At 34.6% G+C, this 18,435-nt stretch overlaps 1 protein-coding gene across 1 annotated transcript in view; it reads left to right on the top strand.

The window, feature by feature from the left end:
* The window catches only part of CHMP4C (charged multivesicular body protein 4C), a 30,052-nt gene extending 14,463 nt beyond the window's left edge, over positions 1-15,589 (top strand). The window contains exons 2-5 of the mRNA XM_074278969.1: positions 8,949-9,126; positions 10,934-11,048; positions 14,337-14,490; positions 14,750-15,589. Of these exons, the coding sequence (XP_074135070.1) occupies positions 8,949-9,126; positions 10,934-11,048; positions 14,337-14,490; positions 14,750-14,811 (509 nt within the window). The 3' untranslated portion in view covers positions 14,812-15,589. The remainder of the gene's footprint in view (positions 1-8,948; positions 9,127-10,933; positions 11,049-14,336; positions 14,491-14,749) is intronic.
* Positions 15,590-18,435: the final 2,846 nt, after the last annotated feature.

Genomic DNA, 18,435 nt, shown 5'->3' on the forward strand with positions numbered 1-18,435 from the left:
TTCCTTCCTCTCCTCTCTCCCTCTCCCTCTCCTCTCTCCCTCTCCCTCTCTTCTCTCCCTCTCCCCTCTCCCTCTCCCCTCTCCCTCTCCCCCTTCTCTCTCCCTCTCCCCTCTCCCTCTGCCCCTCCCCTCTCCCTCTCCCCTCTCCCTCTCCTTCTCCCTCTCCCTCTTCCTCTCTCTCCTCTCTCTCTCTCTCTCTCTCTCTCTCTCTCTCTCTCTCTCTCTCTCTCTCTCTCTCTCTCTCTCTCTCTCTCTCTCTCTCTCTCTCTCTCTTTCTTTTTCTCTTTCTCTGTCTCTCTCTTTCTCTTCCCCCCTCCCATCACCTATCATTCTAAATAACAAATTCACCAATTAATTATTTAAAAATAGAGTAATTCAGATGATTTAGAGCTTGAAGGGATCTTAGCCATTTTATAGATGAGAAAACTCTAGAACATGAGTGACTTGCCTAGCATTACCATTGGTAGTAAAATAATAGGATTTGAACCCGGGTTTTCCACTTTTAAAATAGCAATCAACACTGTTAATTGCCCATTTCTATTTCATCCTCTCTCCTGCCTTGACTTCTAGGATCAAATGTAAGCCATTTCTAGTCCTATGAAAAGATGCTCTCAATCATTATTGAGCAGAGAAATGCAGATTAAGACAACTCTGAGATACCACCACACACTTTTCATATTGGCTAAGATGACAGGAAAAGATAATGATGAATGTTGGAAGGGATGTGGGAAAACTGGGACACTAATATATTGTTGGTGGAGTTGTGAACGGATACAACCATTCTGGAGAATAATATGGAACTATGCCAAAGGGGCTATCAAATTGTGAATCCCCATTGATCCAGCATTGTCTCTTCTGGGTCTGTATTAGAAAGAGATAATAAAAAAGGGAAAAGGACCCACAGGTACAAAAATGTTTGTAGCAGCCGTTTTGTAGTGGCAAGGGAACTAGAAACTGAGTGGCTGTCCATCAAGTTATGTTATATGGAATGTTATTTTTCTATAAGAAACAATTAACAAGATAATTTCAGAAAGGCCTGGAGAGACTTATATGCACTGATGCTAAGTGAAATGAGTAGAACCAAAACATTTTACAGAGCCACAACAAGATTATATGATGATCAGTGCTGATGGATGTGGCTCTCTTCAACAGTGAGGTGATTCAGGCCAGTTCTAATGGACTTGTAATGGAAAGAGCCATCTGCACCAGAGAGAGGATTGTGGGGGATTGAGTATGGACCACAGCATAGTATTTTAACTTTTTTATTGTTGTTTCCTTGCTTTTTGTTTTTATTTCCTCATTTTTTCCTTTTTGATCTGATTTTTCTTGTACGGCATGATAATTTTGGAAATATATATACAAGATTTACATATATCTAACATATATTGGATTACTTGCCATCTGAGGGAGGGGGAGGAGGGAAGGAAGGGGGAAAAAATTTGAACACAAGGTTTTGCAAGGGTGGATGTTTAAAACTATGCATATATTTTGAAAATAAAAAGCTTTAAAAAAGAGAAATTTCTTCACAATCTGGGCTTCCTCATATCTATTATGCCATTTTTCTTCATGTCTTTATATAGGTTGTGCCTATATTTGTGATGTTCTCTTTTTCTTTAACTGTTCCTCAGGAAAACCCTCATTTCCTTCAAGACTTAGCTGAAACTCTACCTTATTCCACTTTCTAGTCTACCCAGCTACTAGTGCTTTCCTCTCCAAGATTAATATCTGCTTTTTAAAATGCATTGTTTATATTTCCTTATACATATACTTATAAGGGTGTACTTATAATGAGTACTTATAATGAGTGCAAGGACTGCTTTGCTTTTGTTTTTGTAACCCTGGCATTTAGTACAGAGCCTAACATATAGTGGAAACTTAATGATTATTAGTTGGTTGATTGACTGAATTCATTATAACATTTAAACTTGTATTGGTTCAGATAAAGAAACATGTATTCATATTCTACTTTTGCTTCTATGCAACTGTGATTCTATTTTCTCAAGCCTCCTTGTATATGACTATAAATGTCATTTATTGTTGTTGCCCACAAGTGTATCTTCCCAATCTTCTATTCTCATCATTCTGGCCTTTGACTCTGGGTGGCACTATATTCCATACCTCATTTATAGTACACATTTTATTCTGTACCTTTTAGTGACAGTGCTTTTTATTAATTCAGTGATTTATTAAGTGCCCATTATTATTATAGTGATCCAAGGCAATTCCAATAACCTTTGAATGGAAAGTTTCATCTGCATTCAGACAAAGAACTATGGAGACTGAATGTGGTTTAAATACACTAAAAAAGTTTTTTTTTCTTTCTTGTGATTTTTCTTTTTTGTTCTTATTTTTATTTCCCAACAAGACTCAGGAAATATGTTAAAAATGAATGTACATGTATAATCTATATGAGATTTCTTGCTAGCATAGTGAGGGGGAAGAGAAGGAGAAAAAATTCAGAACTCAAAATCTTAGAAAAATGAATATTGAAAACCATCTTTACATGTAATTGGAAAAATAATAAAATATTTTTGAAAACCAAATGAGAAAAAAAAAAAAAGAATTGTACAATATGAGAAGGCAAGGAGAGATGGCGATCTGCACCAATGGAGGGAGTGCCTATGTTATCCATAGATCCTTTGATGTATCAAAGTGAGTTCCTGTTTATGTTATGACATAAGAAGTACTTAGTACTTCTGTTATACTGGACATTAAAATATACCTTTGCATTTTCTCTGATAAATTATGCCAGAATTTTTTTTGAGGGGGAGGAGGGAGAAGTGCTCACTGAAATAAAAAACCAAGTATCATTCAGACAAAAGATTTCTTTAACAATGCATGTAGTTTTCAAAACAAACTTCTGGGTTCAAACCTCTTGGACAAGAACTCAGAACTTTTTGTCTGTTAACATAGTTTTCAGGAAATGAAAAATAGGTTGAAAGAAAGTACTGATTTCTTATTGGAGGAAGCAATTGGGGAATAATTAGGTAAAGATGAGAGATGACTGGAGGGGATTGGGAGACAATCAAGAGACACTAAGGACTGAGAGAAATTAATATTATACTATCATACTAAGAATGGAACCATTGGTAGGGTTTCCAATTATGCTATCACCATAAACACATTTGGTTGCTATAGTCTCTGTTATGACTGAAAATTTCAGCTCTCTCTTCTGCCCTGGAATCAAAATTAGAGATTCTGTTCTTCTCTGGCAGGGTCCTCTTTCCTCTTCTACATGTGCTTGCTCCTTCTCACCTACAGTCCAAGACTATATCCTGTTAGTACAAATGGGCCTGGCATCTCACAACAGCAGAGGGTCCTTCAATCTGCCCTTACTCAGCTGTCCAATCCCCATAGTCTATAAGGTAAAAGTTCTGAAGCTGAGACTGCCTCCTGACCCAGCTGCTCCCCTTCCTGTTTGTTGATTTGGTATAGTCTCCTGAAAGTATTTGGACTTCACTTGGTCCAAACTTCCTAAGGTTCTCCCAAATTGTCTTAGGAAGACAACTATTTTATCCCAACTTTTTTTTCTTTAATAGTATTTTATGTTTTCCCGCATTGTCAAGAAAATTTTTAGTATTCATTTTTACAAGATTTTGAGTTCTAAGTTTTTTCCCCTTCCTCCCTTTCCTTCTTCTGAAAATGGTAAGCATTTCGATTTAGTTTATGCATATGCTGTCATGTACAAATAGTTCCATATTACTCACAATTGTGGGGGAAAAAAGAGAAACAGATAAAGGAAGAGGAAAGTCACAATAAAGAATAAAGTGGAAAAATATGCTTTAATCTATATTCAGAGTCCATTAGTTTTTTGTTTTTTTTTAAACCTGATTTAAGTCCTTTGCACTTGTCTTGAATCCTTGTGTTTCTGAGAAGAGTGAGGTCAATCACAGTTGATCATCACACTATATTTCTGCTATTATGGTTATGCTGATATGCACAATATCTTCCTGGTTCTGCTCATTTCACTTAGCATCAGTTCATACAAGTTTTTTAGATTTGTCTGAAGTCAGCCTATTCAGCATTTCTTATTGTACAATAGTATTGCATTATATTCATCAACCATAGCTTGTTTAGCCATTCCCCAATTGAGGTGCATCCCCCCAATTTCCAAAATTTGCCACCATGAAAAGCACTGTTATCAATATTTTTGTACAGTAGGTCCTTTACTCCTTTTTAAGTGTTTTCTTGGGATATAGACATAATAGTAGTATTGCTGGGTCAAAGAGTATGAATAGTTTACCGAAAGTTTTCATTATTTCTACTACATCAAATTTAATTTGAGGTGATATTTTATCTTATTTGTTGGAGAAATTTGGAGAACCCAGTGTTTCCTGTCTTATTTCACTATCTTTCAAAAATTCGCTCTTTTTTTTTCTGTTTTATGAATTTTTACTAGTTGTGCTCTATCTTTCTAAGGCTCTCTTCCTCTTCACCTGGGCCTCTTGGAATTCCTTGTTTCCTCCAGTTGCTTTTGAGATGTTTGATTTCTTTGTCATGAAGAACTGAGGCAGCAAGAACCTGTTACTGTAGATTTAGGACTGTGGGTCAGCAGTTACAAACTCAAAGAGAGCACCACCTGGTGTTTGACACAGATATTGAATTTCTTTTCTAAATAACTGCTGCTGTGAAGTGCTGCTTTTCTGTTAAGCTTAAAGGAAGGAAGCTTATAGATAAGTTCTACTGTATTTTTACTGCAATGCCATTACTGCTGAATATCACATGACACAAAATATCAAAGGTACAAATATGAAAATTTAATTAATAGCCAAAAGGTTCTATGGCAAATTTATGAAAAATGGGAAATTAAAAGATTTTAAGCTCATTCAAGCACCAGAAATTTCACTACAGTCTATCTTTGCAGTAAATCAAAATATTACTCTCTCTACTAGAGGGTAATAAATATAAACTGACATGCTCTTAATATAGTTCTGTTTTCTAGATTCACTCATAAGTATTAGTATTCTATTTATAGAAGAATAGATTTACAGAATATTATAATTTATGAAGCCACAATTTAGTTTATATTACTGGCTTTCCATCTTAAGTTGTCAGTTGTTTTTTGTTTGTTTGTTTGTTTGTTTTTTGTGCCACACAGGGAAATCTCAAAGTTTCCAAATTGCATTTTGTTTTAGATAGATCAGAGACAGTTTCTTGTTTATGGAGATGTTTACCTTGGGCTTTTGTGTAATCTGATATAAAGAATTCTGGAAAAGACTTACTTGTCTCAGAATATTTCTCCTATTGGCTTTTTTCCTTTGCTTAAAATCTTTGAACTACTGATTTGATTAGTTTTAGTTTATAGCCTGTTGTTAAAATATAAGTATTACATAATAGCTAACATTTATATAGTACATTATATACATATGTATTTCATTTGATCCTCCCAGCAAATTAATAAAGTGAGTAGGTTTTATTACAGATGAGGAAAATGAGACTGAAGAGTAAATAACGTGACTAAAATTGGCAAAAACAAGGTCTAGAGGGAATGGTATACAATACCATTAAATTTTGATAGGGCAAAGGGGGTACAAAAGGACATGGGACATTCATTATTGGGGAGAGCAGATCTCAAGAGAGCGGAATGATGGAAGTTCCAGAAGAGTGAGGACTCAGCTTTAGGGTTTTGAGGAAGTGGAAGGAAGAAAGGGTAAAAAGAGAAAAGGAGCACCTTTGAAGATAGACTTTTTCAACCTCTTAAGTTTTCTTACAGGCTTCTCGTTCCATCTTTATTATGTGGATTCTTATTAGTTTCAATCAAAGGATAAATGATCATCTTTTAGATACTGCAGAGGAAATTCTTGAAGGGGTGGAAGGTTAAGCTAGATAAATAGATGACTTCTAAGGTCCTTTATAATACTAAAATCATGTGATTCTATGTATCCATTTTCTGATTTTTATTTATATAAATATGCTCAATATTTATATATTTATATTTATCCTTTTTAATATCTGTTCTAGAATCTTGGATCAATATATTATTGTTTACAAATACATAAAAGATCTAGGTCTGGATTTTGTCTGAATGGAATCTAGAATACCTCCTAGAAAGAATTTTTTTTTTTTTTGGGGGGGGAGAAAAGAATGTATCTTTTCCTTTTGTTTTTAATACAATATCTATATTTCTTACCTAAGTCAATGAGGTAATTTTTTTTAAGCTCAATGTTTTGTTATTTTTATTTTTCCCAGTTACATGTAAGAACAATTTTTTATTATACATGTACTTTCATTTTTTACATGTTTCATGTTGGGAGAGAAAAATCAAAATGCGAAGGGAAAAAAACCACAAGAAAAAAAAAAGGTTAAAATAGTATGTGTTGATCTACATTCAGTCTCCATAGTTCTCTTTCTGGATGCGGATGGTCTTTTCCATCCAAAGTTTATTGGAATTGCCTAGGATCATCACTGAACCGCTGAGAAGAACCAAGTCTATTCATAGTTGATCTCAATGTGATAATCTTAAAAACCTCTGATTTTGGTGACCTAAATTTTCTTGCAACAAGCTATTTTTGCTTTGGAAATGTCTTTTTCTCCTGACTTCTCAATTTTCTGGAAACTTCTTTGCCTGGAATCTTCCATGTTAGCAACTTATATTTTCTAATCCAGCTCATTTAATTGGAGTCTTGTGCCTGACATCAGAGATAAAAGAACAATTGTTCCAGGGTAAATCCCACAAATCTCTACAAAGTATTTGAATTTTCTCAGCATTTCCTAATTGTTATTGTTGGTTTTTTTTTTTTCTGGAATAATAATTTGGGAGAGAGCAAGAACATGGTGTAATAATGCACGACCTTCACCTCTTCTAGGACCATTGACCATCCCTAGCTGTAGCTCTCCCCATTTCAGTTTGTGTCAGCTATTGCTGTAATTGATGGGTCAGGTGCTGCTCTAAGTGTCCTTTTTGTGACAGCACCAAGGTGGCACAGTGGAGAGAAAACTGGGTTTGAAGCCAGAAAGTCCTGAATTTTCAGATCCTTACTAACTCTATGATCTTGGGCAAATTTTAATTGCTGTCTGCCTCAGTTTTGTCATCTATAAAATGGGAATAATAACAATAGCACCCAACTCCCAGGGTTGTTGTGAGGATAAAATAGGATATTAGTTGGAAAGAACTTTGTAAACCTTAAACAAATATTATATAAATGCTATTGTTATTATGGTTTTTTTTTGTTTTTTTTTCCCTTGAGTCAATTAGGGTTAAGTGACTGGCCTAGGGTCACACAGCTAGGAAGTGTTAAGTGTCTGAGGTCAGATTTGAACTCAGGTTCTCCTGACTTCAGGGCTGGTGCTTTATCCAATGTATCATCTAGCTGCCCCTATTGTTATTATGTTCTATGATTATACTGATATATATTATATCCTATCATTATTATAGTAGTAAGTAGGAGATAGGATCTTGCACTTGAAATCCAAAATACTTAGACTCAAATTTTGCCCAAGAGATTGTGACCCTGGATAAGGTATGAGACTAAAGGCACTTAGTCTTACTGTGCTTCAATCTCTGCATGTGTAAAAGAAAAGGGTTGAACTTCATGGCCACTAAGGATCCTTATGACTTTAAACTTATGATCCTTTGATCCTTCTCTGTATTTGTAGTTTTGGATATATCCAGTTAAATCATAAAGGCTTAAAAAAAATCAAGACTGATTTTCTTGAGTTAGGGAAGTCCTAATGAAGAAAATCCTCTCAATAATAACAACAAAAAAGAACAAAATGCTTTTATTTGGCTCATCTAAGCTAAGTCTGATGAGGGAAAGGAAAGGGGGAACCCCGTTTGTCGGTGCAAAGATCCCATGAGGCGCAGTGTCCCCTGTAAATGAATTTACAGGCCCGAAAACCTAGATTGATAAATAAAAGATTTATTGTAGGAATTTGGAAGTAAAGCTCAGTTAGAAAGATGCCAGGGCCAGAGGTGGCCGCTTTTCAGATAAGGAAGAAACTGTTTGTGGGGGCTGAGAAAACCCAAGCCAGCTCAGATCCAATGGGGGCTGGGCCCAGATATTCAGCCATGGGGGTTGGGAAATCAGAAACGAATTTTAAAGGGACTTCAACCCCTATCATTTGAATCTACAGATTCCAAGTTTATAAGCTTGTCTGTTGTCTAAATACTAATCTAGCTAATTTCAGAGAAGCTAATATTGGCTATCAGGTGATAACCTTTTTTTGGTTTTAGCAACTCAAGAAAGATGGTCTACTAAGGCAAAGGAGGGTTGTGATATGCATTTGTAGAGGGAATTTGCATATTAATGGAACCAAGATAAAGTCTATGAGCTATGAAGTATCTTTTCCATTGGATCTTTTATAGAAAAAAAGACTTGCTCCCTCACTTTTTTATTTGCAAGTTCTTTGCAAGAATAAATGAATGAAGGCAGGGACTAAGAGGAAGCATGGTGTGGTGCAAAGAGTGCTGGGTTTCAACCTCAGCAATAGCATTTACTACTTGTGCTATTTGGGATGAGTCATTAACCTCTTTGAACCTCAATTTCCTTATCTGTAAAATTACTGAATTACACTAGATGACCTCTAAGGCACTTTCCAACTTTAAATCTATAGTTTTGTGAAATGGAGGAATACTGTGAGAGCCATAGTAGATAGAGATCCAGTCTCAAAACCAGAGACATGACTCCAGTCCTGCATTTGACACAGTGACTGTGATCCTGGGTGGGTCACATCACCTTAGTTTCCTATATTGGAGAGTCCTGACTTGCACTGATAGATTGAATTTCCTTATCTGAGGCTCCCATATCTCAGTATATCAACAATTCTAATCCCTTCCCCTTTGAAATAGAAGTTATGGTGAAAAAATTCAGGTTTTTTTTTCCACTAAAAGTCTTCATACTCTGGTTATTGAATCCACCATGATAAGCACGGGGTAAGCACTCAATCCATAGTTCTTGAATGGATAAATCCACCTCTGGCTTTCTAAACTTGACTTCTTATTTACCTAGCGGCATTACAGGCACTAAAGAGAAAGAAGAGGTTTGAGAAACACTTAACTCAGATTGATGGCACACTTTCCACCATTGAGTTCCAGAGAGAAGCCCTGGAAAATTCCCATACCAACACAGAAGTGTTGAGGAACATGGGTTTTGCTGCAAAAGCTATGAAAGCAGTTCATGAAAATATGTGAGTGGTTTTGAATTTCTTTCCCAGCCAGAATTCCTTCCTCTGGAAATTATTCTTAGGGAGGAACAAGTGGCTAACTTTAAGCAGAATGGATTACTTCTGTGCTGAGGTGATCTGGCATATTTTCCAATAAACCCAATGCAGTATATCCTGAATTAAATACTCTATTAGAAGGAGGGAAATAGATTTCAGAGCTCCCATTATGCCTCAATGGGTTAGAAAGTTGCCAAATGTATGGCATTATTTCAGAGACCAGGAATATTTTACAATTTGATTTTCCTCCACCTTTTTGCTAAAAGAAATTACTTGGAGCAATGGGAAGTGGGGAGAGAAACATTTTGTAATTACAGATAAACTTTAACATCTAAATATTGAAAGAAGAAACACACACATTTAACTTCATACTAGGATATATATGAATGATACCCTTTTTTTCAGAGCATATTTTGATGGAGAAGAGAGCTAGAGAGAGTCCAGAGTATGGGTTACCTTAGAAAAGATACTTCTGGTACCACAAAGTAGAAGGGGAGAGAAAAGGGAAGACTGGGATCTGCCTATGATTAGACATGATAATTTCTTTAACAATCAGTTTGACTTGCAATTTTGGCAATCATGGAGAAAACATTCTATTTATTTATCAAAGTCAGAATCCTCTAATGACATTAGTGCATGCTTTATTCTAAAATAGATACTATAATTAGAAGCTAAATATGCAATTACAGACAACAGCTAACTTCCATTCCTTCCCTGACAATGTCCAAATTTAGTATTGCCCTACTTTGCCCTCTATATTTTAATTTATCTCTTGAGTCAAATATTGTCCCCTTCCTGCCTCCTTCTCCCATGCTCACATGGTTATGCCCAAACATTTTATAACTTTGAGATGAGAAGAATAATAATTTCCCTTTAATATTTAATTAATTGATTTAAAAAATCCTTAGACCTACTCAGGTTTGCCAAGTCGTGATTTACATCTAAGGTTATGTAGAATTAATTTGGTAGCCATAGCATTTAGATAATTGTCAGACTTCAGGTTGTCAAGTCCCTTGTAGGGGAGCTAGAGACTAGAAAGCTCTTACCATATTATGTGTCCTGATGCATCTATAGAATGTATTATGAATGCTGAGATCATTCAGCGATCATCAGATCTCAAGGTCATAGATCCAAAGCTAGCCTCTTTAGCATCCGTAGTAAACTTACCAGTGGCATAATGACTACTAAGAGGCCTATACAATTAATCAAGGTAACTGAGTGATCATTATCTTGTCTGTGACTACTTGTGGTAGTGACTACCAGAACTGCCACTCATGATGTCACTTAAGTGGAATGGTACTTGGTAACCTACAGCAACAATCCTCAACCCCATTCCCCCCAAAAAAAAACCAACTGAATTCCCCAAATGATGATATGCCATAAAAGGTTCATATTTAATTTCTCTACTTTTTCTCTTCAACCAAAGTATAGAAAGGGTTTCTTGCCTTGTGTTAATTACAAAATAAATTGATCTTTATCATAAAAAGCTTCCTTTTTTTGCTTTCTTAAATCCTTATATGACCTCATTCCCTAAATGCATAGGTCATTTGGGAGGATTTATTGTTCAGGCAGAGTTTTTCTTTTATAATCCAAATATTTAAAAAAGTTGGTTTTATAAAAATTAACATTATTTATATGCTCTTACCACAAGAGAGATATCAAAATATCAAAGACTTTAGAGTAAATGGATTCATTTTTTCATGTAGAGTTTTGTTTAAATTCATAATTTTAAATTGAAAAGTCAAAATATTTCAATAAAGAATTATTTCCCCAGGGACATTAACAAAATAGATGATCTGATGCAAGAGATTACAGAACAGCAGGATATCGCCCAGGAAATCTCAGAAGCATTTTCTCAGCGAGTTGGATTTGGTGATGATTTTGATGAGGTTAGTAACACAACAAAATGAAAATTACAGCTGAATCCATTGTAAATGTCAATGCCTTCAAAAGTTCCATCATCTGAAACCTTTTCAACATTCAGAGTATGCAAATGATTTCTGATTTAAATTATTTATCAATTCAACACACTTTTAATTTTCTTTTTTGGACTAGACTTGGAATTTTATTGGTAAAAAGAACTCTGAATACAAAAACTCCTTCTACTAATGCAGATGAGTACCTGCTTTGTAATTTACAATCTTAGAGAATTTCCTAAGGCACTGTGAAATTAAGTGACTTGCTTGCCCATGTTCAGTGACATGGCTTGCCCACACAGCCAGTACATGTCAGAGGCAGATGATGAACCCAGATTAATTGACTCTGAAATAAAATCTTTGTCTTTTATGCCTTACTATGTTAAATCAACATATTTCTGTAGATTTATTTTTGTAAGTAAGAAAGAAAAAAAAAATCTCAGGGAGTATTTTATTTAAAGGAAAAATATTTTGGCAAACAGCCAAATTAAGCTTTTGACTCTTAAAATCTGGGCAAATCAGGATGTGATTATGTAAATAAATTAGGGACTTTTAGTGAATGAAACCTAAGTAATTCCATTAAGGGGAAAGGAGTACTTTAACATTTGGCAAAACATAATGCAGATTAGGTCACTTTACAAAGAGGAGACTCACAAATTAAAGAATCATCATGAATTGGAGAGTTAAGCTGTTATTTCTTAGACTATGAAACAAAATAAATGTGGCATGGCATTATTAACCAACATGTTTCATTAAAACTAATTAGTATAAAAACACAGATGATAATTAGAAATGGTAGTGTCTCTACAGTATAAAATTTCATTTACTCTGTTCCAAATACACATGTGTATTGTGTACACACACACACACACACACACACACACACACACACACACACACACTTCAATGCCATGTGTGTGTGTGTGTGTGTGTGTGTGTGTGTGTGTGTGTGTGTGTATTATACTGTCTCCAGAAGTCCAGGATAAATTGAAGGTGTCTTAGAAGGAAGGCTCTAGGACTAAGAAGAAGGACTGGGAAAGGCTTCTTGCTGAAGCCCGACTTTAGCTGAGACTTGAAGGGAGCCTGAGAAGCCAAGAAATGAAGAGGAGGGAGAGGAAATCAAAGAAACAGATAATATAGAGTCTGTACATGTTTTGATAGAAAAAATAGTAACTCTTCTGCTTTTTCTTACATGTCTTGTCTGTTGTTCATCCATATGCCATTTAGGGGCAGCTAGGTGGTGCAGTGGATAGAGTACCAGCCTTGAATTCAGGAGGACCCGAGTTCAAATCTGGTCTCTGACACTTAACACTTCCTAGCTGTGTGACCCCGGGCAAGTCACTTAACTCCAGCCTCAAAAAAAAAAAAAAAAAATTATTCATCATGCATATGCCATTTGCAGTAATACTATACCAACATGTAGGCTCCAATATTTTACCAATGTCTGTACCATTTTATATCTTATTCCTTTTTAAACAAAAGACTTTTTTTTTTTTTTCAAATAACCAGTCAAGTAGATATGTGTTTGAAGTTTTTGCTGAAATCAGTGTGTTTTGGATTAGATCAGGGACATTTCAGAAGGAATTACTTTATCAGGTTAAATGGATTAGATCTAGGACATTATGCATCCTTAAGGATATGAAATTCCTTGATAATATATTTAGATCAAACTTATAATCTCATTGTAGGGTAGGGTTCTTAAACATATGACCTTGCTTTTGAAACCATTTTTAAAAATAGATTTCTTTTCTTTAATAGTATATATTTTTTCCAATTACATGTAAAGATAGTTTTCAACATTCGTTTTTATAAGATATTGAGTTCCAATTTTTTTCTCCTTCCCTTACCTCTCTTCTCCCCATGACAACAAGTAATCTTATATAGATTATATATGTACAATTATTTTTAACATATTTCTATATGAGTCATATTGGGACAAAAAAATTAGAACAAAAGGGAAAAATCACATAAAGCAGAAACAAAGCCAAACCAAAAAGAAGATGAAAATAATATGCTTTGATCTGCATTCAGTCTCCATTGTTCTTGCTCTCAGTGTAGATAGCCCAAGGTCTATTGGAATTGTTTGGATCATTGTATTGCTGAGAAGAGCTAAGACTATCATAGCTGATCATCACAGAATCTTACTGTTACTGTGTAAAATTTAACAACTTTATTTTGATATAATTAGTTTCCTTTGCAATTTCATGCATTTTATTCTATACATTTGAAAACATGATTTTGAAAGGGGTCCATAGATTTCCCCAGACTGCAAGTCTGAAGTCCATTTAAGTCTGACAATCCCTTGGCCAACTAAAACCTTTATTAAAGGAACATACACCTAAGAGTTAACCCTGTTTCTCAGAGTGCATTAGGATTACTTTATGTCATTGGGCAGTACTAGAAGAAAAAAATTCTAGACTGAACTATATTGAGCTGAAGTTCATGTTTAGAACTATATCAACTTTGGAGATATAGCTAGTTGAACAACATTTTTTTCCTAGACATATAATACTTTGTACCACCATCCTTTGCTCTACCTGCTCTACAAACTCACCCAGAATACAAATATTGTGTTACATACATTATGATGAGGATAAATGTATCATTAGTTTCAGAAGATAATAGGGAACATTCATAGACCTCATATAAATCCTTATAGCAAACTTATGAAATGATCAGGGAAGGCATTATTAACTCCATTTTTCAAGTAAAGAAAGAGGAAAGATAATTTGATCATGTTACTATGTCAGAGACAAGATTTGAACCTGTCTTTGTGATTTTAAGTTGTAAGGTCCTTGAGAACAGAGACTATTTTTTTCTTTGTATCTCTAGTACTTAGCCCAGCTGCTTGCACATAGCTAATGCTTGTGGACTTGACTTGACTTTTCCATTCTGCAAATAGCAGGCCTGCTATAATTGTTTCTTCTAAATAGAAGGTTAGAAGTAGTCCACTGAACAAATTAGCAGGCAGGTGCAAACTCTTTCCATAACCTAGTGAGTTTATCTATTCCTCTAGCATGAATGATTTGAATGGCTGTTTACTGGAGTATCATAAGATTAACCACATCAAATTTGCAAAACCCCAAAATATTCATTTTAATTATTGCTCAATGTTGTAAGAAGAGTTACATTTTTAAAATAAAAATTCTATCTCATTGAATTTTCACATATCAATTTAGAAAGCAGATGTTCCTGTTATTGTATATGAGCCAACCCACTTCTTGAGACAAATCTGCTATTCTTTGTTTCACTTGGGCTTAGGATGAACTGATGGCAGAACTTGAAGAATTGGAGCAGGAGGAATTAAATAAGAAGATGACAAATATCAGACTTCCAAATGTGCCCTCAACCTCACTGCCATTGCACCCTGGTAGGCTGCCAAATGTACCATCTACTTCACATCGATCTCGAGCAGGTAATCTTCTAGCAAAGCTCTTGGGAATTAATTGGTTTCCTGAGAAATACCATCTTTCCCATATCCTACCTATACTAAACATGTTCCATTCATTGTAAAAGATTGAAGATTACTTAAAGATTGACAAGTATCTAAATAACTAATAAGCTTTTTTTGAACATAGGTACTTAAATTTTTTTTTTTGTGGCTTTTTTTTTTTTTTTGATCTTGCAGCAGTTTATCAATCACTGATTTAAATTTTTTTTTTTTTAAACTATAGCATCTTCCAGGAGAAAAGAAGATGAAGATGACATAAAACAGCTGGCAGCTTGGGCTTCTTAAGGCCAAACTATGAAAAATGTTTTGAATAGAACTTGGTTAATACATACCCACATTCTCCCCCACCCCATACATAAAACTTACTAAGGTCTATTTAAAAAAAAAAAAAAAAGAGTATTTTTCATTGTTTTAGGCCTTATCTGCTCAAAATTCTGTTCTTGAACCTCTGACATGTAGGAATCCACATACTTCAGTTGAGGAGTGGAAATGTTAGAAGCCATTTAACAGTTTGTAGGTAGCTTAAGAGTAATGTGGTCAGGACTCTAAGGTAAATTATTGCATTCTCACTATTTGCATATGTACATGGGCATATATGTGACACTTGTCAGCACACTCATATATGTATTTGAAGTATCACTAAAAGAAGTCTAGGGTAGGTATAATCTTTAAAAGAGTGTGTACATCCTTGATCAAATTCCAGTATAGTCTGTATATATACTAATTACGCTTGAGTGTTTCAGTTTAGAAACTTAAAGATTCTTTAAATTGACTTTTAATGTTATTTAAGTTTTAAAATAGGCAAAAGGTATAGTGGTCAAGATTATTAACAGTGATTGCTGTTGGGCCAGGTTTTCATGGGTATGATTTAGAATTAGGAGGCTTCATTAATATTTGCAGTTTGTTTGGACACACTATTGTTTCAGTGTACTCAGTTTAGTGATTCTCGTTCTTTTTCATTTCTCATTTGGTTCATGCTTGTAAATTTGTTTCAGAATTATAACATAGTCCTTGTAAATATAGGTAAGAGTAAATCTATAGAAATAAAAATTACTTGTGAAAAGAATATATTAGACTTTATGGTTTTTGTTTTTAAAATTATCAATGTGTTATAACCAACATAGTAAGTGAAAAATGCTATTCTAGATGTGATTGTATCATTAACAGAATTTGTCTAGCAGTATTCCTTCATATTTATGTAATATCAATGAGTTAATTTGTATTTATGAAGATTTAAACATTGAAAAAGTGAAAGCTATATATCTCTTCTCCTTTTTACCCCATTTAGAACACAAGCAGATGTTCTGCAGTCTAAATCATATCCTCATTCACAAACTACTTAGAAACGTTCAACTATGTTTCATTAAAAAAAAAATATTGAATAAACACTCTATAAAAAGCACTATGTTAGGTGTGGGGATGTACAAAATCTAAATAAAATATGGCCTCTGGAATTTATAGACTGGTAAGTAGAGATGAAGGGATTAAGTGGTATAGTGAATAGAGTGCCAGTCTGAAGTTAGGAAGACAAAAAATATCTGCATTCAGACACTTACTACTTGTGTGACCCTGAGCAAGTCACTTAATCCCATTTACCTCAGTTTCCTTTTCTGCAAAATGAGCTGAAGAAGGAAATGGTAAACCATTTTAGTATCCTTGCCAAGAAAACTCTTAAGTAAGGTCTTGCAGAGTTGAATATGACTGAAATGATTGAATTACAAAGTGGAAATGACACAGAAAGGAGTAACTGTGAGATAGAATACTACATGATTTAATGCATTAAGTACATATAGGGGTATGAAAGCCAAGTTCTAATTCCTGAAAGAGAATAAAGTTGCTGACTGATTGGAGATATCAAAGTCTCCATAGAGAAAGTAGACTTTTGTATGTGGCTATTGTTGGCTCATTGCTCGTGGAGCAGGCAAATGTACCCCATGAAAAAGAAGCCCAGGCAAGTAAGTCCATTGCTTTTTCACTTCAGGTATCTCACCTTCAATTTGTCTTTCTGGGAAACATAGCTAAGGATTATGTAGGACTAAACTGAACAGGAAACCCCTAAATTAAAGAGATATTTTGAGATAGAAGATGAAGCCATTTGAGGCCATAAGAAAAGTCACACCTCACCATGGCTATAGAGAATCATGGATGACATGAAGCTCAAAAAGCAGTAAGTGGTTATCATAGACAAGAAAGTTGTACAATCTAGTTGTACTAGTTCTATGTAGTCTGGACCTGAGTACCTCTAATTATCTTATTATTATATATTATTTCTCAATTTTTACATTCCCAGTTCCATCATTCATACTCTCTAGAAACTGAATTAAAGTTTTCTATTTCAATAGTAGTTTTATTTTTCCAAATATATGTAAAGATAATCATTTTTGTAAAACTTTGTATTCTAAATTTTTCTTCCTTTCCTTCCCTTCCTTTCCCTAAGACAAGAAACAATCTGATATAGGTTAATATATGCAATCCTTTTAGACATATTTCCATTTTTATCATGTTGTACAAGAAAAATCAAACCACAAGGGGGAAAAAATGCTTATCTAATAAGAAATTTCCCAGTCTCCAGGGAGGCAAGCTGGAAATCAGAACATATAGTAAGGTGTTGAAAGCATGTTGGTTTTTTCCCAAAATCATTCTTTCCCTACAGGGGACTCTTTCTGAAGGGGGTCTCTCTTAAAGTTAGAAGCAAAAAGACATTTATTTTCCCAAGCTCTCACCAACTCTGTCTGCACTGATGCAACATGGAGTAACTTTCTCTCTACCAATGACAGTCTTAGGCAAATGTATCTGGCTTAAGCCTGGTTACAGAACAAATGTTTTCTTGTATTATTAATTGCCTATACTATATATAATCTATATCCTGTCCAAATTGTGAATTTTTTTTTAAAGTAGAAGTTCTTACCTGTGAATTTGTTTTTATGTATTTTTGGACCTTGTTAGTATAGCCAGTAAGAATCCAGTCAGCATTTCCATTGATTTTGTTCCTTTTCTGCAAAAAAGTACACTAAGAAAATCAAGTTGATTGAATACTCAGAGAAACCATCTCTGTGGAGTTCCTTTGAACTGCAATTAAAAAATCTTTTGACTAGTAACTGTATCTTGTAATTTTTCTTTCAGGTATTAAAAGAAAACATATTCTTATATAGACACATATGAAAAACTAGAGAGAAGAAAAAGATCTGCTAAATTAGTTCAATGGCCAATAAAGGGATTTGTTTCATCATCCTTAGAGTCTTTCAGTGTTGACTGATAACAGCTCTGTAAATTCTCCATAGCTTTTCTTATTCCCTCAATTAAATCATCTGGAGTACATTTAACTCATTTGTCCTTCTTTCCAATGCTAGAAAATTCTCTGGAGTTAGGGCGGGAATTCAATTATCCCTTTTGTGTGTGGTCTTCCCTTCATTAGACTGTGGGTTCTTTGAGGGCAGGGGTTGTCTTTCTTTTTCATGTACCCCCAATGTTTAACACTTTTCCTTGCACATAATAGGCACCTAATAAATGTTTATTAATTGACTGACTAAAAAAAGAACCTCTTGTGTTCTGGAATGGGGAAGGGAATAGAAGGAGGAAAAAGAGAGCAGATATTAGGATTGATCATCTAGTTTGGGGTATAATAATGACAAGCAAAAGGTGAAAAGTAAATAAGAATTTAGTTGGGGTAGATTATGAGTATATATGCTAAGAGAACTTGAAAATCTTTAATATTCAGAGGCTTAGTGGCTAGAGTAAATTTTAATGATTAAAGGGAATTTCCAAATTAATGAAAAATGAAAGTGCAGGGGTTGAAGGCAAAATTCTTGAGTATGGTCCTGAAGAGAAATTGGTCCACTGGGAAGCTAATCCCAAATAATCAAAATACTGATTGTGTAACTCTGGGCAAGTCACTTAACCTCTAGGCCT

This window comes from Sminthopsis crassicaudata, chromosome 1, assembly GCF_048593235.1.
Source record: "Sminthopsis crassicaudata isolate SCR6 chromosome 1, ASM4859323v1, whole genome shotgun sequence".
Classification (NCBI taxonomy): Eukaryota; Metazoa; Chordata; class Mammalia; order Dasyuromorphia; family Dasyuridae; genus Sminthopsis; species Sminthopsis crassicaudata.